The sequence below is a fragment of the Heptranchias perlo genome, unplaced genomic scaffold, assembly GCF_035084215.1.
Source record: "Heptranchias perlo isolate sHepPer1 unplaced genomic scaffold, sHepPer1.hap1 HAP1_SCAFFOLD_522, whole genome shotgun sequence".
Lineage (NCBI taxonomy): Eukaryota > Metazoa > Chordata > Chondrichthyes > Hexanchiformes > Hexanchidae > Heptranchias > Heptranchias perlo.
The window spans coordinates 50,063-72,678 of NW_027139540.1; the positions used below are offsets into that span (position 1 = coordinate 50,063).

The following is a 22,616-nucleotide window of genomic DNA, read 5'->3' on the forward strand; positions in this document are numbered from 1 at the left end:
GACAATTGCCGCCACCCCCCCCCCGCCTCCCGTGTGCGCGAGGGAAGTATTGGGATGGAGAGTGTGACGCCCCCCACAGCCCAATAGCCAGCCGACATCCAGGCTCGGATGGCCGCGTCGGTACGTGGCCAGCGCCCGGGGAATCCCCCCCACCCCACCTCCCGCCAGGCCCCCCCCCCCACCACCCCGGTCCCCAAGATTGCTATGGTTCTTCCGAGCATCGTGTTGTCAGTCGGCCGGGTCTAATGTGTCGGCCATGTCTCAGTGGGGGGCATTTTCTCTCCCCGCTGAGTCAGAGGGACATGGGTTCGAGCCCCAACTCCAGGACGCCAGCCCAGAGCGCCGCACTGTCGGAGGGTCGGTACTGAGGGAGCGCCGCACTGTCGGAGGGTCAGTACTGAGGGAGCGCCGCACTGTCGGAGGGTCGGTACTGAGGGAGCGCCGCACTGTCGGAGGGTCAGTACTGAGGGAGCGCCGCACTGTCGGAGGGGCGGTACTGAGGGAGCGCCGCACTGTCGGAGGGTCAGTACTGAGGGAACGCCGCGCTGTCGGAGGATCGGTACTGAGGGAGCGCCGCACCGTCGGAGGGTCGGTACTGAGGGAGCGCCGCACCGTCGGAGGGTCAGTACTGAGGGAGCGCCGCACTGTCGGAGGGTCAGCACTGAGGGAGCGCCGCACTGTCGGAGGGTCGGTACTGAGGGAGCGCCGCACTGTCGGAGGGGCGGTACTGAGGGAGCGCTGCACTGTCGGAGGGTCAGTACTGAGGGAGCGCCGCACTGTCGGAGGGGCGGTACTGAGGGAGCGCCGCACTGTCGGAGGGTCAGTACTGAGGGAACGCCGCGCTGTCGGAGGATCGGTACTGAGGGAGCGCCGCACCGTCGGAGGGTCGGTACTGAGGGAGCGCCGCACCGTCGGAGGGTCGGTACTGAGGGAGCGCCGCACCGTCGGAGGGTCGGTACTGAGGGAGCGCCGCACTGTCGGAGGGTCAGTACTGAGGGAGCGCTGCACTGTCGGAGGGTCAGTACTGAGGGAGCGCCGCACTGTCGGAGGGTCAGTACTGAGGGAGCGCCGCACTGTCGGAGGTGCTGTCTTTCGGATGAGACGTTAAACCGAGGGCCCCGTCTGCCCCTCTCGGGTGGATGTAAAAGATCCCACGGCCACTATTTCGAAGAAGAGCGGGGGGGGGGGGAGTTCTCCCCGGTGTCCTGGGGGCCGATATTTATCCCTCAACCAACATCACTTTAAAAAAAAAACGAACAGATTATCTGGGTCATTTATCACATTGCAGTTTGTGGGATCTTGCTGTGCGCAAATGGGCTGCCGCGTTTCCTACATTACAACAGTGACCGCACTTCTTAAAAAAAAAAGTGCTTCATGGGCTGTGCAGCATTTTGGGACGTCCTGAGGTCCTGAAAGGCGCTGACTGTGTATAGACACACATGCAAGTTCTTTTTTATTAATGGGGGGATAATTCAGGTCAGTCTTCGCTATTTATATGCTGGCGTTAATCCATTTCATGGATAGCAACATCAGGCACAAGACAGATTTAGTGCGATGATTATTTTCAGTGTCGGATGAACTTCGCCTGATCTCGATTTCACCCCCCTTACACCTTCCTCGACAAGTGAAGGTTTGGTTCCTTCACAAACGAGTCAGTGGAGGGGACTGATCAGCATCGACGGGAGGGTATTAATGATCTGGGGGCATTTGCAGTCCGCTTCCTACAGGGCCCCACAACACAATACTACCCCTGACCAAACAGCAAATTCGTAATCCCACTCACAGAGGGGTTGGATTCGACACACGGATAAGTAGCCTGCCCCTGGGGGTGTTTGACGGGACGGTGTAGAGGGAGCTTTACTCTGTATCCAACCCTATACCTGCCCCTGGGAGTGTTTGACGGGACAGTGTAGAGGGAGCTTTACTCTGTATCTAACCCTATACCTGCCCCTGGGAGTGTTTGACGGGACAGTGTAGAGGGAGCTTTACTCTGTATCTAACCCTGCACCTGACCCTGGGAGTGTTTGATGGGACAGTGTAGAGGGAGCTTTACTCTGTATCTAACCCTGTACCTGACCCTGGGAGTGTTTGATGGGACAGTGTAGAGGGAGCTTTACTCTGTATCTCACCCTGTACCTGCCCTGGGAGTGTTTGATGGGACAGTGTAGAGGGAGCTTTACTCTGTATCCAACCCTGTACCTGCCCTGGGAGTGTTTGATGGGACAGTGTAGAGGGAGCTTTACTCTGTATCTAACCCTGTACCTGACCCTGGGAGTGTTTGATGGGACAGTGTAGAGGGAGCTTTACTCTGTATCTCACCCTGTACCTGCCCTGGGAGTGTTTGATGGGACAGTGTAGAGGCAGCTTTACTCTGTATCTAACCCTGTACCTGCCCTGGGAGTGTTTGATGGGACAGTGTAGATGGAGCTTTACTCTGTATCTCACCCTGTACCTGCCCTGGGAGTGTTTGATGGGACAGTGTCGAGGGAGCTTTACTCTGTATCTAACCCTGTACCTGCCCTGGGAGTGTTTGACGGGACAGTGTAGAGGGAGCTTTACTCTGTATCTAACCCTGTACCTGACCCTGGGAGTGTTTGATGGGACAGTGTAGAGGGAGCTTTACTCTGTATCTCACCCTGTACCTGCCCTGGGAGTGTTTGATGGGACAGTGTAGAGGGAGCTTTACTCTGTATCTAACCCTGTACCTGCCCTGGGAGTGTTTGACGGGACAGTGTAGAGGGAGCTTTACTCTGTATCTAACCCTGTACCTGACCCTGGGAGTGTTTGATGGGACAGTGTAGAGGGAGCTTTACTCTGTATCTAACCCTGTACCTGCCCCTGGGAGTGTTTGATGGGACAGTGTAGAGGGAGCTTTAGTCTGTATCTAACCCTGTACCTGCCCTGGGAGTGTTTGATGGGACAGTGCAGAGGGAGCTTTACTCTGTATCTAACCCTGTACCTGCGCTGGGAGTGTTTGATGGGACAGTGTAGAGGGAGCTTTACTCTGTATCTAACCCTGTACCTGCCCTGGGAGTGCTTGATGGGACAGTATAGAGGGAGCTTTACTCTGTATCTAACCCTGTACCTGCCCCTGGGGGTGTTTGATGGGACAGTGTAGAGGGAGCTTTACTCTGTATCTAACCCTGTACCTGCCCCTGGGAGTGTTTGATGGGACAGTGTAGAGGGAGCTTTACTCTGTATCTAACCCTGTACCTGACCCTGGGGGTGTTTGATGGGACAGTGTAGAGGGAGCTTTACTCTGTATCTAACCCTGTACCTGCCCCTGGGAGTGTTTGATGGGACAGTGTAGAGGGAGCTTTACTCTGTATCTAACCCTGTACCTGCCCCTGGGAGTGTTTGATGGGACAGTGTAGAGGGAGCTTTACTCTGTATCTAACCCTGTACCTGCCCTGGGAGTGTTTGATGGGACAGTGTAGAGGGAGCTTTACTCTGTATCTAACCCTGTACCTGCCCCGGGAGTGTTTGATGGGACAGTGTCGAGGCAGCTTTACTCTGTATCTAACCCTGTACCTGCCCTGGGAGTGTTTGATGGGTCAGTGTAGAGGGAGCTTTACTCTGTATCTAACCCTGTACCTGACCCTGGGAGTGTTTGATGGGACAGTGCAGAGGGAGCTTTACTCTGTATCTCACCCTGTACCTGCCCTGGGAGTGTTTGATGGGACAGTGTAGAGGGAGCTTTACTCTGTATCCAACCCTGTACCTGCCCTGGGAGTGTTTGATGGGACAGTGTAGAGGGAGCTTTACTCTGTATCTAACCCTGTACCTGACCCTGGGAGTGTTTGATGGGACAGTGTAGAGGGAGCTTTACTCTGTATCTCACCCTGTACCTGCCCTGGGAGTGTTTGATGGGACAGTGTAGAGGCAGCTTTACTCTGTATCTAACCCTGTACCTGCCCTGGGAGTGTTTGATGGGACAGTGTAGAGGGAGCTTTACTCTGTATCTAACCCTGTACCTGACCCTGGGAGTGTTTGATGGGACAGTGTAGATGGAGCTTTACTCTGTATCTCACCCTGTACCTGCCCTGGGAGTGTTTGATGGGACAGTGTAGAGGGAGCTTTACTCTGTATCTAACCCTGTACCTGCGCTGGGAGTGTTTGATGGGACAGTGTAGAGGGAGCTTTACTCTGTATCTAACCCTGTACCTGCCCTGGGAGTGTTTGATGGGACAGTATAGAGGGAGCTTTACTCTGTATCTAACCCTGTACCTGCCCTTGGGGGTGTTTGATGGGACAGTGTAGAGGGAGCTTTACTCTGTATCTAACCCTGTACCTGCCCCTGGGAGTGTTTGATGGGACAGTGTAGAGGGAGCTTTACTCTGTATCTAACCCTGTACCTGACCCTGGGGGTGTTTGATGGGACAGTGTAGAGGGAGCTTTACTCTGTATCTAACCCTGTACCTGCCCCTGGGAGTGTTTGATGGGACCGTGTAGAGGGAGCTTTACTCTGTATCTAACCCTGTACCTGCCCCTGGGAGTGTTTGATGGGACAGTGTAGAGGGAGCTTTACTCTGTATCTAACCCTGTACCTGCCCTGGGAGTGTTTGATGGGACAGTGTAGAGGGAGCTTTACTCTGTATCTAACCCTGTACCTGCCCCGGGAGTGTTTGATGGGACAGTGTCGAGGCAGCTTTACTCTGTATCTAACCCTGTACCTGCCCTGGGAGTGTTTGATGGGTCAGTGTAGAGGGAGCTTTACTCTGTATCTAACCCTGTACCTGCCCTGGGAGTGTTTGATGGGACAGTGTAGAGGGAGCTTTACTCTGTGTCTCACCCTGTACCTGCCCCTGGGAGCGTTTGATGGGACAGTGTGGAGGGAGCTTTACTCTGTATCTAACCCTGTACCTGCCCCTGGGAGTGTTTGATGGGACAGTGTAGAGGGAGCTTTACTCTGTATCTAACCCTGTACCTGCCCTGGGAGTGTTTGATGGGACAGTGTAGAGGGAGCTTTACTCTGTATCTAACACTGTACCTGCCCTGGGAGTGTTTGACGAGACAGTGTCGAGGGAGCTTTACTCTGTATCTAACCCTGTACCTGCCCTGGGAGTGTTTGACGAGACACTGTAGACGGAGCTTTACTCTGTATCTAACCCTGTCCCTGCCCTGGGAGTGTTTGATGGGACAGTGTAGAGGGAGCTTTACTCTGTATCTAACCCTGTACCTGCCCTGGGAGTGTTTGACGAGACACTGTAGACGGAGCTTTACTCTGTATCTAACCCGTGCTGTACCTGACCCTGGGAGTGTTCCACTCCTCTGGTGCTGACATCCCTTGCTGAGCAGAAAATAATTCACCACAGGCACGTGATAATAATAATAAACGACCCTCGCTGTTTTGCACTTTGAGAGTTTTGGACGTGGGCCAGTTGCAACAAACAGAATTGGGTCTTTGAGAGAATCTGTCCTCTGTTGTGCTCACACAGCCAGATGTGACTGTTTGAGGACTTCGTGCAAATCGAGCGAGGGGCTGCATTTTGCACGAGTGCCAGCGAGACTCGGTGATTGTGCCAGGGGTCGGCGGGAGAGCGGGCGATGTTTAATACGCCAGGACATTCCCCCGCCCCTCCCTTGCCTCCCACCGCCCCGTAAAAGCCCAACCCTCTCGGTGCACGCTGCCAGTTTCACGGCAGACCGTCCCGGCAACGGGTTTGGTCTGTCATTTTCGACGCGGACTTGCCCTCGCAAAGCCGTAATATCTCGCGTCCTGCGTCCCGTGAGCTGCCGCCAATTTATGGCGCTCTTGCGTGTTCGCTTTGAGGAGAATTCGATTTATACGGGGGGGGGGGGGTGGGGTGCCTCGCACGACCTCAGTGCATCCCGAAACGCTTTACAGTGAAGTGCTTTTTTTGAGGTGTCGTCACTGTTGTAATTGCATGGAATTACGTCGAGTTTTGCAGCACAGAAACAGGCCATTCGGCCCGACAGGTCCGTGCTGGCGTTTATGCTCCACACGAGCCTCCTCCCTCCCTACTTCATCTCACCCTATCAGCATATCCTTCTAGTCCTTTCTCCCTCGTGTGTTTATCCGGCTTCCCCTTAAATCCATCTCCGCGATTCCCCTCGACCACTCCGCGTGGGAGCAAGTTCCACATTCTCACCGCTCTCTGGGGAAAGAAGTTTCTCCTGAATTCCCCATTGGATTTATTAGTGATTGTCTTATATTTATGGCCCGCTAGTTTTGGTCTCCCCCACAAGTGGAAACATCTTCTCTCCGCCTATCCTATCGAACCCCTTCATAATTTTAAAGACCTCTATCTGTCACCCCTCAGCCTTCTCCTTTCTAGAGAAAGGAGCCCCAGCCTGTTCAATCTTTCTCTATCCAAGTCTGTCACTCTCCCTCGCTCTCTCACTCTAACTCCGTCTCTCTCTGTCTGCCTGTGTCTCTCCCTCTCTTTGTCTGCGACTCTCTCTCACACTCTCACTCCCTCTCTCCATTTGACACTGTGTCTCTCTCTCTCTCTCACTCTCTCTGTCTCTTTCCATCTCCTTTTCTGTCTGTGTCTCACTCCCTCCCTTTCCCTCTCTGTCTTTCTGTGTGTCTGTCTTTCCTTGTCTGTGTGTGTGTCTCTCTCTTTCCTTGTCTGTGTGTGTGTCTCTCTCTTTCCTTGTCTGTGTGTGTCTCTCTCTTTCCTTGTCTGTGTGTGTGTCTCTCTCTTTCCTTGTCTGTGTGTGTGTCTCTCTCTTTCCTTGTCTGTGTGTGTGTCTCTCTCTTTCCTTGTCTGTGTGTGTGTGTGTCTGTGTGTGTGTCTCTCTCTTTCCTTGTCTGTGTGTGTGTGTCTCTCTCTTTCCTTGTCTGTGTGTGTGTGTCTCTCTCTTTCCTTGTCTGTGTGTGTGTGTCTGTGTGTGTGTCTCTCTCTTTCCTTGTCTGTGTGTGTGTCTCTCTCCTTGTCTGTGTGTGTGTCTCTCTCTTTCCTTGTCTGTGTGTGTGTCTCTCTCTTTCCTTGTCTGTGTGTGTGTCTCTCTCTTTCCTTGTCTGTGTGTGTGTCTCTCTCTTTCCTTGTCTGTGTGTGTCTCTCTCTTTCCTTGTCTGTGTGTGTGTGTGTGTGTGTGTGTGTGTCTCTTTCCTTGTCTGTGTGTGTGTGTATGTGTGTGTGTGTGTGTCTCTCTCTCCTTGTCTCTGTGTGTGTGTGTGTGTGTGTCTCTCTCTCCTTTTCCGTGTCTGTGTGTCTCTCTCTCTTTCCTTGTCTGTGTGTGTCTCTCTCTTTCCTTGTCTGTGTGTGTGTCTCTCTCTTTCCTTGTCTGTGTGTGTGTGTCTGTGTGTGTGTCTCTCTCTTTCCTTGTCTGTGTGTGTGTCTCTCTCTTTCCTTGTCTGTGTGTGTGTCTCTCTCTTTCCTTGTCTGTGTGTGTGTCTCTCTCTTTCCTTGTCTGTGTGTGTGTCTCTCTCTTTCCTTGTCTGTGTGTGTCTCTCTCTTTCCTTGTCTGTGTGTGTCTCTCTCTTTCCTTGTCTGTGTGTGTCTCTCTCTTTCCTTGTCTGTGTGTGTCTCTCTCTTTCCTTGTCTGTGTGTGTCTCTCTCTTTCCTTGTCTGTGTGTGTGTGTGTGTGTGTGTGTGTCTCTTTCCTTGTCTCTGTGTGTGTGTGTGTGTGTGTGTGTCTCTCTCTCCTTGTCTCTGTGTGTGTGTGTGTGTGTGTGTCTCTCTCTCCTTTTCCGTGTCTGTGTGTCTCTCTCTCTTTCCTTGTCTGTGTGTGTCTCTCTCTTTCCTTGTCTGTGTATGTGTGTCTCTCTCCTTGTCTGTGTGTGTGTGTCTCTCTCTCTCTTTCCTTGTCTGTGTGTGTCTCTCTCTTTCCTTGTCTGTGTGTGTCTCTCTTTCCTTTTCAGTGTGTGTGTCTCTCTCTCTTTCCTTGTCTGTGTGTGTCTCTCTCTCTCTTTCCTTGTCTGTGTGTGTGTCTCTCTTTCCTTGTCTGTGTGTGTGTCTCTCTCCTTGTCTGTCTGTCTGTGTGTGTGTCTCTCTCTTTCCTTGTCTGTCTGTGTGTGTGTCTCTCTCTCTATCTTTCCTTGTCTGTGTGTGTGTGTCTCTCTTGTCTGTGTGTGTCTCTCTCTTTCCTTGTGTGTGTGTCTCTCTCTTTCCTTGTCTGTGTGTGTGTGTCTCTCTTTCCTTGTGTGTGTGTGTGTGTGTCTCTCTCTCTCTATCTTTCCTTGTCTGTGTGTGTGTCTCTCTCTTTCCTTGTCTGTGTGTGTGTCTCTCTCTTTCCTTGTGTGTGTGTGTGTCTCTCTCTCTCTCTTTCCTTGTCTGTGTGTGTGTCTCTCTCTTTCCGTGTGTGTGTGTGTGTCTCTCTCTTTCCTTGTCTGTGTGTGTGTCTCTCTTTTTCCTTGTCTCTGTGTGTGTGTGTCTCTCTCTCTCTTTCCTTGTCTGTGTGTGTGTGTGTGTGTGTGTCTCTCTCCTTTGCTGTGTGTGTGTGTGTCTCTCTCTCTCTTTCGTTGTCTGTGTGTGTCTCTCTCTTTCATTGTCTGTGTATGTGTGTCTCTCTCTTTCCTTGTCTGTGTGTGTGTGTGTGTCTCTCTTTCCTTGTCTGTGTGTGTGTGTCTCTCTCTTTCCTTGTCTGTGTGTGTCTCTCTCTTTCCTTGTCTGTGTGTGTCTCTCTCTTTCCTTGTCTGTGTGTGTCTCTCTCTTTCCTTGTCTGTGTGTGTCTCTCTCTTTCCTTGTCTGTGTGTTTGTGTGTCTCTCTTTCCTTGTCTGTGTGTGTGTGTCTCTCTCTCTTTCCTTGTCTGTGTGTGTGTGTGTCTGTCTCTCTCTTTCCTTGTCTGTGTGTGTGTCTCTCTTTCCTTGTGTGTGTGTCTCTCTCTCTCCCTCTCTCTTTCCTTGTCTGTGTGTGTGTGTCTCTCTCTTTCATTGTCTGTGTATGTGTGTCTCTCTCCTTGTGTGTGTGTGTCTGTGTGTGTCTCTCTCTTTCCTTGTTTGTGTGTCTCTCTCTTTCCTTGTCTGTGTGTGTGTGTGTCTCTCTCTTTCCTTGTCTGTGTGTGTGTCTCTCTCTCTTTCCTTGTCTGTGTGTGTGTCTCTCTCTTTCCTTGTCTGTGTGTGTGTGTCTCTCTCTTTCCTTGTCTGTGTGTGTGTGTCCCTCTCTTTCCTTGTCTGTGTGTGTGTGTCTCTCTCTTTCCTTGTGTGTGTCTCTCTCTCTCCCTCTCTCTTTCCTTGTCTGTGTGTGTGTGTCTCTCTCTTTCCTTGTGTGTGTCTCTCTCTCTCCCTCTCTCTTTCCTTGTCTGTGTGTGTGTGTCTCTCTCTTTCATTGTCTGTGTATGTGTGTCTCTCTCCTTGTGTGTGTGTGTCTGTGTGTGTCTCTCTCTCTTTCCTTGTCTGTGTGTGTCTCTCTCTCTTTCCTTGTCTGTGTGTGTGTGTCTCTCTCTTTCCTTGTGTGTGTCTCTCTCTCTCCCTCTCTTTCCTTGTCTGTGTGTGTGTGTCTCTCTTTCCTTGTGTGTGTCTCTCTCTCTCTCCCTCTCTCTTTCCTTGTCTGTGTGTGTGTGTCTCTCTTTCCTTGTGTGTGTCTCTCTCTCTCTCCCTCTCTCTTTCCTTGTGTGTGTGTGTGTGTCTCTCTCTTTCATTGTCTGTGTATGTGTGTCTCTCTCCTTGTGTGTGTGTGTCTGTGTGTGTCTCTCTCTCTTTCCTTGTCTGTGTGTGTCTCTCTCTCTTTCCTTGTGTGTGTGTGTGTGTGTGTCTCTCTCTCTCTCTCTCTTTCCTTGTGTGTGTGTGTGTCTCTCTCTTTCCTTGTGTGTGTCTCTCTCTCTCTTTCCTTGTCTGTGTGTGTGTCTCTCTCTTTCCGTGTGTGTGTGAGTGTCTCTCTCTCTTTCCTTGTGTGTGTGTGTGTCTCTCTCTTTCCGTGTGTGTGTGTGTGTGTCTCTCTCTCTTTCCTTGTGTGTGTGTGTGTGTCTCTCTCTTTCCTTGTGTGTGTGTCTCTCTCTCTCTTTCCTTGTCTGTGTGTGTGTGTGTGTGTGTGTGTGTCTCTCTCTTTCCTTGTCTGTGTGTGTGTGTGTGTATGTGTGTCTCTTTCCTTTTCTGTGGGTGTGTCTCTCTCTCTCCCTTTCTGTGTGTGTGTCTCTCTCTTTCCTTGTCTATGTGTGTGTGTGTGTGTGTCTCTCTCTCCCTTTCTGTGTGTGTGTGTCTCTCTCTTTCCTTGTCTGTGGGTGTGTCTCTCTCTTTCCTTGTCTGTGGGTGTGTCTCTCTCTCTTTCCTTGTCTGTGTGTGTCTCTCTCTTTCCTTGTCTGTGTGTGTCTCTCTCTTTCCTTGTCTGTGTGTGTGTGTCTCTCTCTTTCCTTGTCTGTGTGTGTGTGTGTGTGTATGTGTGTCTCTCTCTTTCCTTTTCTGTGGGTGTGTCTCTCTCTCTCCCTTTCTGTGTGTGTGTCTCTCTCTTTCCTTGTCTATGTGTGTGTGTGTGTGTGTCTCTCTCCCTTTCTGTGTGTGTGTGTCTCTCTCTTTCCTTGTCTGTGGGTGTGTCTCTCTCTTTCCTTGTCTGTGGGTGTGTCTCTCTCTCTTTCCTTGTCTGTGTGTGTCTCTCTCTTTCCTTGTCTGTGTGTGTCTCTCTCTTTCCTTGTCTGTGTGTGTGTGTGTCTCTCTCTTTCCTTGTCTGTGTGTGTGTTTGTCTCTCTCTTTCCTTGTCTGTGAGTGTGTGTCTCTCTCTTTCCTTGTCTGTGTGTGTGTGTCTCTCTCTTTCCTTGTCTGTGTGTGTGTGTCTCTCTCTTTCCTTGTCTGTGTGTGTGTGTCTCTCTCTTTCCTTGTCTGTGTGTGTGTGTCTCTCTCTCTCTTTCCTTGTCTGTGTGTGTCTCTCTCTTTCCTTGTCTGTGTGTGTGTGTGTGTCTCTCTCTCTCATTCATTCTCAGTCTCCCTTCCTCTCTTTCTCTATGTCTCACACTGTCTCCCTCTGTCTGTGTGTGTCTCTCTCTGTCTCTCTCTCATTCATTCTCAGTCTCCCTTCCTCTCTTTCTCTATGTCTCACACTGTCTCCCTCTGTCTGTGTGTCTCTCTCTTTGTTTGTGTGTGTCTCTCTCTCCCTCTCTTTCTCTGTGTCTCCCTCTCTCTTTGTGTGTTTGTCTCTCTCACTCTCTGTCCCTCCCTCTCTTTATCTATGTCTCACATTCTCTCCATCTCCCTGTGTGTGTGTGGCGGAGTTCTCGGAGGCTTGTAGGGCTGGAGGAGGTGACAAAGATAGGGTGGGTCTCTCTCTCGCTCTCTCTCGCTCTCTCTCTCCCTCTCTCTCCCTCTCTCTCTGTGTCTCACACACACACTATCTCTCTCTCTCTCTCTATCTCCCTCTCTCTCTCTCTCTCTCTCTCTCCCCCTCCCTCTCTCTCTCTCTCTCCCCCTCCCTCTCTCTCTCTCTCTCTCCCCCTCCCTCTCTCTCTCTCTCTCCCCCTCCCTCTCTCTCTCTCTCTCTCCCCCTCCCTCTCTCTCTCTCTCTCTCCCCCTCCCTCTCTCTCTCTCTCTCCCCCTCTCTCTGTGTCTCACACACACACTATCTCTCTCTCTCTCTGTGTCTCACACACACACTATCTCTCTCTCTCTCTCTGTGTCTCACACACACACTATCTCTCTCTCTCTCTCTCTGTCTATGTTGCCCTCTCTCTCTCTCTGTCTGTGTGACTCTCCCTCTCTATGTCTGTGTCTCTCTCACTCCTTCTCCCTCTCTCTGTCTGTCTGTCTGTGCGTGTCTCGCTCTCTCTCTGTCTGTGTGTGTCTCTCTCTCTCTCTCTGTCTGTCTGTGTGTGTCTCTCTGTCTGTGTGTGTCTCTCTCTCTCTCTGTCTGTGTGTGTCTCCCTCTCTTTGTCTGTGACTCGCTCACTCGCTCTCCCTCTGACGGTCTGTCTCTCTCTCTCTCTCAGTGTCTCTCTCTGTCTGTCTGTCTGTGTGTGTGTGTGTCTCTCTCTCTCTCCCTCCCCCTCCCTCCCTCTTTCTGCCTGTCTGTGCATGTGTGTGTCTCGCTCTCTCTTGGACTGTCTGTGAGTCTCTCCCTCTCTTTGTCTGTGACTCTCTCACTCTCTCTGTCTGTCTGTGTGTGTCTCTCTCTCTCTCCCTCTCTTTCTGTGTGTGTCTCTCGCTCTCTCTTGGACTGTCTGTGAGTCTCTCCCTCTCTTTGTCTGTGACTCTCTCACTCTCTCTGTCTGTCTGTGTGTGTCTCTCTCTCTCTCTCTCTCTCTCTCTCCCCCTCCCTCCCTCTTTCTGCCTGTCTGTGCATGTGTGTCTCTCGCTCTCTCTTGGACTGTCTGTGAGTCTCTCCCTCTCTTTGTCTGTGACTCTCTCACTCTCTCTGTCTGTCTGTCTGTGTGTGTCTCTCTCTCTCCCTCTCTTTCTGTGTGTCTCTCGCTCTCTCTTGGACTGTCTGTGTGTCCCTCTCACTCTCACTACATTCTTTAAACTCCTTGCCTTAATATAATGACCTAATCAGACGGATGATGGGGTGGCCAGTGCACCAGATATCAGTCGACGACAGTCCCCAAACTCCTCCGCACTAAATCAAGACAAACCGTCCATTTTTTTTTTTGGTACTGCCTTGCGACTGACTGATTTATCACGGAGCAGCTTGTTATGGGTACGGAGACGAGGTTGTTTTATGAGTGTATTTAGTATGTATAGCATGAGCTGTGAGATGTTGGCCTCATTTTAATCTCTGTAATGGGCTGCGGGCAGGTTAATGGAGCAGAGCCCAGCTAGGCATGAGTGAGAGGCAGTTTGTTGGATGCATGGTACACAGGCAGGCATCACCTTTAGAGGCTCCAGGGCTGTTTTATCTCAATAAAATTTGATTCGAATGATAATTTGCATGCTCTACTCTACTAAAGCTCAGCTCTGGCATAAACACTGTGTCTGTAACAGGACTGACTGACCCAGCACTGACTGTGTGTGTGTATAACAGGACTGAGTGTCCCAGCACTGACTGTGTGTGTGTATAACAGGACCGAGTGTCCCAGCACTGACTGTGTGTACAACAGGACTGAATGTCCCAGCACTGACTGTGTGTATAACAGGACTGAGTGTCCCAGCACTGACTGTGTGTGTATAACAGGACTGAGTGTCCCAGCACTGACTGTGTGTATAACAGGACTGAGTGTCCCAGCACTGACTGTGTGTATAACAGGACTGAGTGTCCCAGCACTGACTGTGTGTATAACAGGACTGAGTGTCCCAGCACTGACTGTGTGTATAACAGGACTGAGTGTCCCAGCACTGACTGTGTGTATAACAGGACTGAGTGTCCCAGCACTGACTGTGTGTGTATAACAGGACTGAGTGTCCCAGCACTGACTGTGTATAACAGGACTGAGTGTCCCAGCACTGACTGTGTGTATAACAGGACTGAGTGTCCCAGCACTGACTGTGTGTATAACAGGACTGAGTGTCCCAGCACTGACTGTGTGTATAACAGGACTGAGTGTCCCAGCACTGACTGTGTGTATAACAGGACTGAGTGTCCCAGCACTGACTGTGTGTGTATAACAGGACTGAATGTCCCAGCACTGACTGTGTGTACAACAGGACTGAGTGTCCCAGCACTGACTGTGTGTGTATAACAGGACTGAGTGTCCCAGCACTGACTGTGTGTGTATAACAGGACTGAGTGTCCCAGCACTGACTGTGTGTATAACAGGACTGAGTGTCCCAGCACTGACTGTGTGTAACAGGACTGAGTGTCCGAGCACTGACTGTGTGTATAACAGGACTGAGTATCCCAGCACTGACTGTGTGTGTATAACAGGACTGAGTGTCCCAGCACTGACTGTGTATAACAGGACTGAGTGTCCCAGCACTGACTGTGTGTATAACAGGACTGAGTGTCCCAGCACTGACTGTGTGTGTATAACAGGACTGAGTGTCCCAGCACTGACTGTGTGTATAACAGGACTGAGTGTCCCAGCACTGACTGTGTGTGTATAACAGGACTGAGTGTCCCAGCACTGACTGTGTGTATAACAGGACTGAGTGTCCCAGCACTGACTGTGTGTAACAGGACTGAGTGTCCCAGCACTGACTGTGTGTAACAGGACTGAGTGTCCCAGCACTGACTGTGTGTATAACAGGACCGAGTGTCCCAGCACTGACTGTGTGTATAACAGGACCGAGTGTCCCAGCACTGACTGTGTGTATAACAGGACTGAGTGTCCCAGCACTGACTGTGTGTATAACAGGACTGAGTGTCCCAGCACTGACTGTGTGTATATAACAGGACTGAGTGTCCCAGCACTGACTGTGTGTATATAACAGGACTGAGTGTCCCAGCACTGACTGTGTGTATAACAGGACTGAGTGTCCCAGCACTGACTGTGTGTATAACAGGACTGAGTGTCCCAGCACTGACTGTGTGTATAACAGGACTGAGTGTCCCAGCACTGACTGTGTGTATAACAGGACTGAGTGTCCCAGCACTGACTGTGTGTATAACAGGACTGAGTGTCCCAGCACTGACTGTGTGTATAACAGGACTGAGTGTCCCAGCACTGACTGTGTGTATAACAGGACTGAGTGTCCCAGCACTGACTGTGTGTATAACAGGACTGAGTGTCCCAGCACTGACTGTGTGTGTATAACAGGACTGAGTGTCCCAGCACTGACTGTGTGTATAACAGGACTGAGTGTCCCAGCACTGACTGTGTGTGTATTACAGGGCTGAGTGTCCCAGCACTGACTGTGTGTGTATTACAGGGCTGAGTGTCCCAGCACTGACTGTGTGTGTAACAGGACTGAGTGTCCCAGCACTGACTGTGTGTGTAACAGGACTGAGTGTCCCAGCACTGACTGTGTGTGTAACAGGACTGAGTGTCCCAGCACTGACTGTGTATATAACAGGACTGAGTGTCCCAGCACTGACTGTGTGTGTATAACAGGACTGAGTGTCCCAGCACTGACTGTGTGTGTAACAGGACTGAGTGTCCCAGCACTGACTGTGTGTGTAACAGGACTGAGTGTCCCAGCACTGACTGTGTGTATAACAGGACTGAGTGTCCCAGCACTGACTGTGTGTGTATTACAGGGCTGAGTGTCCCAGCACTGACTGTGTGTGTATTACAGGGCTGAGTGTCCCAGCACTGACTGTATAACAGGACTGAGTGTCCCAGCACTGACTGTGTGTATAACAGGACTGAGTGTCCCAGCACTGACTGTGTGTATAACAGGACTGAGTGTCCCAGCACTGACTGTGTGTATAACAGGACTGAGTGTCCCAGCACTGACTGTGTGTATAACAGGACTGAGTGTCCCAGCACTGACTGTGTGTATTACAGGGCTGAGTGTCCCAGCACTGACTGTGTGTATAACAGGACTGAGTGTCCCAGCACTGACTGTGTGTATAACAGGACTGAGAGTCCCAGCACTGACTGTGTGTATAACATGACTGAGAGTCCCAGCACTGACTGTGTGTATAACAGGACTGAGTGTCCCAGCACTGACTGTGTGTATAACAGGACTGAGTGTCCCAGCACTGACTGTGTGTATTACAGGGCTGAGTGTCCCAGCACTGACTGTATAACAGGACTGAGTGTCCCAGCACTGACTGTGTGTATAACAGGACTGAGAGTCCCAGCACTGACTGTGTGTATAACATGACTGAGAGTCCCAGCACTGACTGTGTGTATAACAGGACTGAGAGTCCCAGCACTGACTGTGTGTATAACATGACTGAGAGTCCCAGCACTGACTGTGTGTATAACAGGACTGAGTGTCCCAGCACTGACTGTGTGTGTATTACAGGACTGAGTGTCCCAGCACTGACTGTGTGTGTATAACAGGACTGAGTGTCCCAGCACTGACTGTATAACAGGACTGAGTGTCCCAGCACTGACTGTATAACAGGACTGACAGCCCCGTATCCTAACTCGCACCGATTCCCGTTCGCCCATCACCCCCTGCGCTCGCTGACCCACATCGGCTCCCGGTCCGGCAATGCCTCGATTTTAAAATTCTCATCCTCGTGTTCAAATCCCCTCCATGGTCTCCTCGCCCCCCTCCCTATCTCTGTAACCTCCTCCAGCCCCTACGACCCTCCCAGATCTCTGCGCTCCTCCAATTCCGGCCTCTTGTCCATCCCCCCGATTTCCATCGCTCCCACCATTGGCGGCCGTGCCTTCGGCTGCCCGGGCCCCGAGCTCTGGAATTCCCTCCCGAAACCTCTCCGCCTCTCTCTCTCTCTCTCTCCTCCTTTAAGACGCTCCTTAAAACCTACCTCTTTGACCGAGCTTGTGGTCACCTGTCCCTAATATCTCCTCATGTGGCTCGGTGTCAAATTATGTCTGATTTACGCTCCTGTGAAGCGTCTCGGGGATGTTTAACTACGCTAAAGTCTAGTTCGATCCCGACGTGGGGCGAGGGGAGGGGATTTGTCATCGGATGATTCTCCCAGACTCGGCTATCTTCTGCAGGGGCGCGAATCCAGATGTTCAGGAGGTGGGGTTTCCCGCCTGCGGCTCGCCCAACGCGCCAGGTGATGCCAAACTCCAGATGTTGCCTCATTTCAAGTCTAATTTTTGAATTCCGTTTCTCCCCACCCCCCTCATCAGGGAGTCGAGGAGCCGGAGAGCTGGGATCACACGGCACGAACGACCGATCCAAGCCACGTGGTGTCGGAGCCCGAGCCAACGAGGGACTCGGGAGTGAGGTACGTCACAGCACGGACCTCGGAGATGACGGAGAGGCCAGACAGTACTGGCAGGAGGGGAGGGGTGGAAGGGAGGAGAGGAGAGGAGAGGAGAGGAGAGGAGAGGAGAGGAGAGGAGAGGAGAGGACAGGACAGGACAGGACGGTGGGAGAGGACTGGGGGGTATCTGGTGCCTGTTCAGGATTAAGGATTTCAGTATCGTGGAATGGGACACCATCCCATCTCAGGCACCCACTGCCCAGTCAAATACTCCCAGGGTCAGGTACAGGGTTAGATACAGAGTAAAGCTCCCTCTACACTGTCCCATCAAACACTCCCAGGGCAGGTACAGGGTTAGATACAGAGTAAAGCTCCCTCTACACTGTCCCGTCAAACACTCCCAGGGTCAGGTACAGGGTTAGATACAGAGTAAAGCTCCCTCTACACTGTCCCATCAAACACTCCCAGGGCAGGTACACGGTTAGATACAGAGTAAAGCTCCCTCTACACTGTCCCGTCAAACACTCCCAGGGTCAGGTACAGGGTTAGATACAGAGTAAAGCTCCCTCTACACTGTCCCATCAAACACTCCCAGGGCAGGTACACGGTTAGATACAGAGTAAAGCTCCCTCTACACTGTCCCATCAAACACTCCCAGGGCAGGTACAGGGTTAGATACAGAGTAAAGCTCCCTCTACACTGTCCCATCAAACACTCCCAGGGCAGGTACAGGGTTAGATACACTGTCCCGTCAAACACTCCCAGGGCAGGTACAGGGTTAGATACAGAGTAAAGCTCCCTCTACACTGTCCCATCAAACACTCCCAGGGCAGGTACAGGGTTAGATACAGAGTAAAGCTCCCTCTACACTGTCCCATCAAACACTCCCAGGGCAGGTACAGGGTTAGATACAGAGTAAAGCTCCCTCTACACTGTCCCGTCAAACACTCCCAGGGCAGGTACAGGGTTAGATACAGAGTAAAGCTCCCTCTACACTGTCCCATCAAACACTCCCAGGGCAGGTACAGGGTTAGATACAGAGTAAAGCTCCCTCTACACTGTCCCGTCAAACACTCCCAGGGCAGGTACAGCACGGGTTAGATACAGAGTAAAGCTCCCTCTACACTGTCCCATCAAACACTCCCAGGGCAGGTACAGGGTTAGATACAGAGTAAAGCTCCCTCTACACTGTCCCGTCAAACACTCCCAGGGCAGGTACAGGGTTAGATACAGAGTAAAGCTCCCTCTACACTGTCCCATCAAACACTCCCAGGGCAGGTACAGGGTTAGATACAGAGTAAAGCTCCCTCTACACTGTCCCGTCAAACACTCCCAGGGCAGGTACAGGGTTAGATACAGAGTAAAGCTCCCTCTACACTGTCCCATCAAACACTCCCAGGGCAGGTACAGGGTTAGATACAGAGTAAAGCTCCCTCTACACTGTCCCGTCAAACACTCCCAGGGCAGGTACAGGGTTAGATACAGAGTAAAGCTCCCTCTACACTGTCCCATCCAACACTCCCAGGGGCAGGTACAGGGTTAGATACAGAGTACGGCGGTAGGGGGCGGGGTCGCTGGGGAGATATTAAGAGGGGGTCAATTCCCCCTGAACGTTTGAGGCCCCGCCTGACTCCTCTGCAGGGAGCACCCATCGATGCTCCAGGGAACAAGCCTTGAACGTGAGCGTGTGCCGACTATTCGACTGTGGAGGCAGTGCCACAGACGATCTCCGATCCCGCAACACAACACGCCCGCGTGCACTTTGCGCTCGCGATCTCCGGTTAGCAAGCAGGAGCAGGAACCCCGGCTGTTTTTGTTCCCCACCCCTCCCTAACTGTGTGTGTGTGTGTGTTTGTGTGTGTGTGTATCACTTCCCACAATGGGTGTGCAATCAGCTAACCCAGCACAGGCCAGGGGCGGAGCCTGGGCCCTCCCCAACTCTGTGTGTGGGGGCTCAGAGTGGGTCACGGTGTTTCCAGCTGTCAGCGGTGGCTCAGTGGGGTCTCTCTCTCCCCTCTGAGTCAGAAGCTCATGTGTTCGAGCCCCCAACTCCTGAGTCTTGAGCCCATAATCCAGGCCGACACTCCCAGTGCAGTACTGAGGGAGCGCCGCACTGTCGGAGGGGGCAGTACTGAGGGAGTGCCGCACTGTCGGAGGGTCAGCACTGAGGGAGCGCCGCACTGTCGGAGGGTCAGTACTGAGGGAGCGCCGCATTGTCGGAGGGTCAGCACTGAGGGAGCGCCGCATTGTCGGAGGGTCAGTACTGAGGGAGCGCCGCACTGTCGGAGGGTCAGTACTGAGGGAGCGCCGCACTGTCGGGAGGGTCAGCACTGAGGGAGCGCCGCACTGTCGGAGGGTCAGTACTGAGGGAGCGCCGCACTGTCGGAGGGTCAGTACTGAGGGAGCGCCGCACTGTCGGGAGGGTCAGCACTGAGGGAGCGCCGCACTGTCGGAGGGTCAGTACTGAGGGAGCGCTGCACTGTCGGAGGGGGCAGTTATGAGGGAGCGCTGCTCTGACGGAGGGTCAGGACTGAGGGAGCGCTGCACTGACGGAGGGGTCAGCACCGAGGGAGCGCCGCACTGACGGAGGGGCCAGCACTGAGGGAGCGCCGCACTGTCGGAGGGGTCAGCACCGAGGGAGCGCTTTGGGACGTCCTGAGGTCGCGAAAGCAGCTGCACATAAATTGTAGACCTGCCTTTCACTCACCGTTTGAACTCATCGCAATTGAGGTGTACCCCGGTTAGATTCGGGGCCTTCGGGCGAAGGGGGAGAGGGGGTTGGTGAGGGAGGGGTTAAAAATTGATGCCTGACTCGGGGTTGGGGGGGGATGGGGAGCAGCCTGTCAGTATTCCATTACACGGGAGCGCAGTGTCGTTTAAAACGTCCTGTCTGTCTCTTGTCGGAGCGAGTGAATTTTATTCCACTTGCAATGAATGGGCTGTTAAAAATTCCGACCCATTCTTTTAAGGGAGTGAAATACAGGTTAGAGCTCAATACTGTAAAAAAAAAACTGCTGTACAGAACCGGGAGCAGTAGGGAAGATATACAGTGCTGTCAGAATGTTTCAGAACCAATTTGCAGGATCATTAGATTCTCTCTGTTCTGCAGGGTAGAGGAAGTCACTTGTGAATAAAATGTGATTGAAATGCTGTTTGATAATGATCATGAATCACAGACCAGGAATGTCATTTACCATACACACCATTGCTGCCTTCTCTCTCTCTCTCTCTCTCTGTCTCTCCCCCTCTCCCCTGCTCTGTCTCTGTCTCTCTCTCTCCCCTGCTCTCTGTCTCTGTCTCTCTCTCTCCCCTGCTCTCTGTCTCTGTCTCTCTCTCCCCTGCTCTCTGTCTCTGTCTCTCTCTCCCCTGCTCTCTGTCTCTCTCCCTCTCCCCTGCTCTCTGTCTCTGTCTCTCTCTCCCTCTCCCCCCGCTCTCTGTCTCTCTCTCCCTCTCCCCTGCTCTGTCTCTGTCTCTCTCTCCCCTGCTCTCTGTCTCTTTCTCTCTCTCTGTCTCTCTCTCTCCCTCCCTCTCCCCCGCTCTCTGTCTCTCTCTCCCTCTCCCTGCTCTCTGTCTCTTTCTCTCTCTCTGTGTCTCTCTCTCCCCCTCCCTCTCCCCCGCTCTCTGTCTCTCTCTCCCTCTCCCCTACTCTCTGTCTCTGTCTCTCCCTCCCCTGCTCTCTGTCTCTCTCTCCCTCTCCCCTGCTCTCTGTCTCTCTCTCCCTCTCTCCCGCTCTCTGTCTCTCTCTCCCGCTCTCTGTCTCTCTCTCTCTCTCTCTGTCTCTCCCGCTCTCTGTCTCTCTCTCCCGCTCTCTGTCTCTCTCTCCCGCTCTCTGTCTCTCTCTCCCGCTCTCTGTCTCTCTCTCCCGCTCTCTGTCTCTCTCTCCCGCTCTCTGTCTCTCTCTCCCGCTCTCTGTCTCTCTCTCCCGCTCTCTGTCTCTCTCTCCCGCTCTCTGTCTCTCTCTCCCGCTCTCTGTCTCTCTCTCCCGCTCTCTGTCTCTCTCTCCCGCTCTCTGTCTCTCTCTCCCGCTCTCTGTCTCTCTCTCCCGCTCTCTGTCTCTCTCTCCCGCTCTCTGTCTCTCTCTCCCGCTCTCTGTCTCTCTCTCCCGCTCTCTGTCTCTCTCTCCCGCTCTCTGTCTCTCTCTCCCGCTCTCTGTCTCTCTCTCCCGCTCTCTGTCTCTCTCTCCCGCTCTCTGTCTCTCTCTCCCGCTCTCTGTCTCTCTCTCCCGCTCTCTGTCTCTCTCTCCCGCTCTCTGTCTCTCTCTCCCGCTCTCTGTCTCTCTCTCCCGCTCTCTGTCTCTCTCTCCCGCTCTCTGTCTCTCTCTCCCGCTCTCTGTCTCTCTCTCCCGCTCTCTGTCTCTCTCTCCCGCTCTCTGTCTCTCTCTCCCGCTCTCTGTCTCTCTCTCCCGCTCTCTGTCTCTCTCTCCCGCTCTCTGTCTCTCTCTCCCGCTCTCTGTCTCTCTCTCCCGCTCTCTGTCTCTCTCTCCCGCTCTCTGTCTCTCTCTCCCGCTCTCTGTCTCTCTCTCCCGCTCTCTGTCTCTCTCTCCCGCTCTCTGTCTCTCTCTCCCGCTCTCTGTCTCTCTCTCCCGCTCTCTGTCTCTCTCTCCCGCTCCCCTGCTCTCTGTCTCCCGCTCCCCTGCTCTCTGTCTCTCTCTCTCTCTCTGTCTCTCTCTCTCTCTGTCTCTCTCTCTCCCTCCCTCTTCCCCGCTCTCTGTCTCTCTCTCCCGCTCTCTGTCTCTCTCTCCCGCTCTCTGTCTCTCTCTCCCGCTCTCTGTCTCTCTCTCCCGCTCTCTGTCTCTCTCTCCCCGCTCTCTGTCTCTCTCTCCCGCGCTCTCTCTCTCCCGCTCTCTGTCTCTCTCTCTCCCTCCCTCTCCCCCGCTCTCTGTCTCTCTCTCCCGCTCTCTGTCTCTCTCTCCCGCTCTCTGTCTCTCTCTCCCGCTCTCTGTCTCTCTCTCCCGCTCTCTGTCTCTCTCTCCCGCTCTCTGTCTCTCTCTCCCGCTCTCTGTCTCTCTCTCCCGCTCTCTGTCTCTCTCTCTCCCTCCCTCTCCCCCGCTCTCTGTCTCTCTCTCCCGCTCTCTGTCTCTCTCTCCCGCTCTCTGTCTCTCTCTCCCGCTCTCTGTCTCTCTCTCCCGCTCTCTGTCTCTCTCTCCCGCTCTCTGTCTCTCTCTCCCGCTCTCTGTCTCTCTCTCCCGCTCTCTGTCTCTCTCTCTCCCTCTCCCCCGCTCTCTGTCTCTCTCTCCCGCTCCCCTGCTCTCTGTCTCTGTCTCTCTCTCTCTCTTTCTCGCTCTCTCTCTTTCTCGCTCTCCGTGTCACACTCTCTCCCTCTCACTCTCTTTCTCCATCTCTCTCTCCCTGTCTCTCTCTCTTCATCTCTGATTCTCTCTCTCTCTCTCTCTCTCCCCCTATCTGTCTCTGTCTGTCTCCCGCTCTCTCTCTCTCTCCCTTTCTCACTCTCCTTGTCACTCTCTCTCCCTCTCACTCTCTTTCTCCATCTCTCTCTCTCCCCACCTTTCTCTCTCACTCCGCCTTTCTCTATCCGTCTGATTCTCTCTGTGTCTCTCCCATTCTCTCCATCTCTCTCTCTTCATCTCTGATTTTCTCTCTCTCTCTCTCCCATTCCCTCTTTCTCTTCCTCCCCATCTCTGATTCTCTGTCTCCCTCTCTCTGATTCTCACTCTCTCTCCCCCTCCCATTCCCCCTCTCTCTCTCCCTCCCTCTGTCTGTCTCTCTCTCTCTCTCTCTGTGCCTGTCTCCGTCTCTCTCGCTCTGTGCCTATCTCCGTCTCTCTCTCGCGAGCGCTCTCTCTCTCTGCATCTCTCTCTCTCTCTCTCTCTGATTCTCACTCTCCCCCCCCCACTCCATTTCCTCTCTGTCTCTCTCTCTCTCTGTCTCTCTCTCTGTCTCTCTCTCTCTCTTCCTCTCGCTGTCTCTCTCTCTGATTCTCACTCCCTCTGCCTCTGATTCTCCCTCTCTCTCTCTCTCTCTCTCTGATTCTCATCCCCCCATTCCCCCTCTCCCTCCGCCTCTGTGTGTGTGTCTCTCTCTCTCTCTCCGTCA

At 52.9% G+C, this 22,616-nt stretch overlaps 1 protein-coding gene across 1 annotated transcript in view; it reads left to right on the top strand.

Annotated features, from left to right (window-relative positions):
* The window catches only part of LOC137314900 (calcium-binding and coiled-coil domain-containing protein 1-like), a gene marked incomplete at its 3' end in the record, with an annotated part of 157,230 nt that overhangs the window by 50,041 nt on the left and 84,573 nt on the right, over window positions 1-22,616 (top strand). Inside the window, exons 14-15 of the mRNA XM_067979921.1 lie at window positions 16,487-16,584; window positions 18,205-18,343. Of these exons, the coding sequence (XP_067836022.1) occupies window positions 16,487-16,584; window positions 18,205-18,343 (237 nt within the window). The remainder of the gene's footprint in view (window positions 1-16,486; window positions 16,585-18,204; window positions 18,344-22,616) is intronic.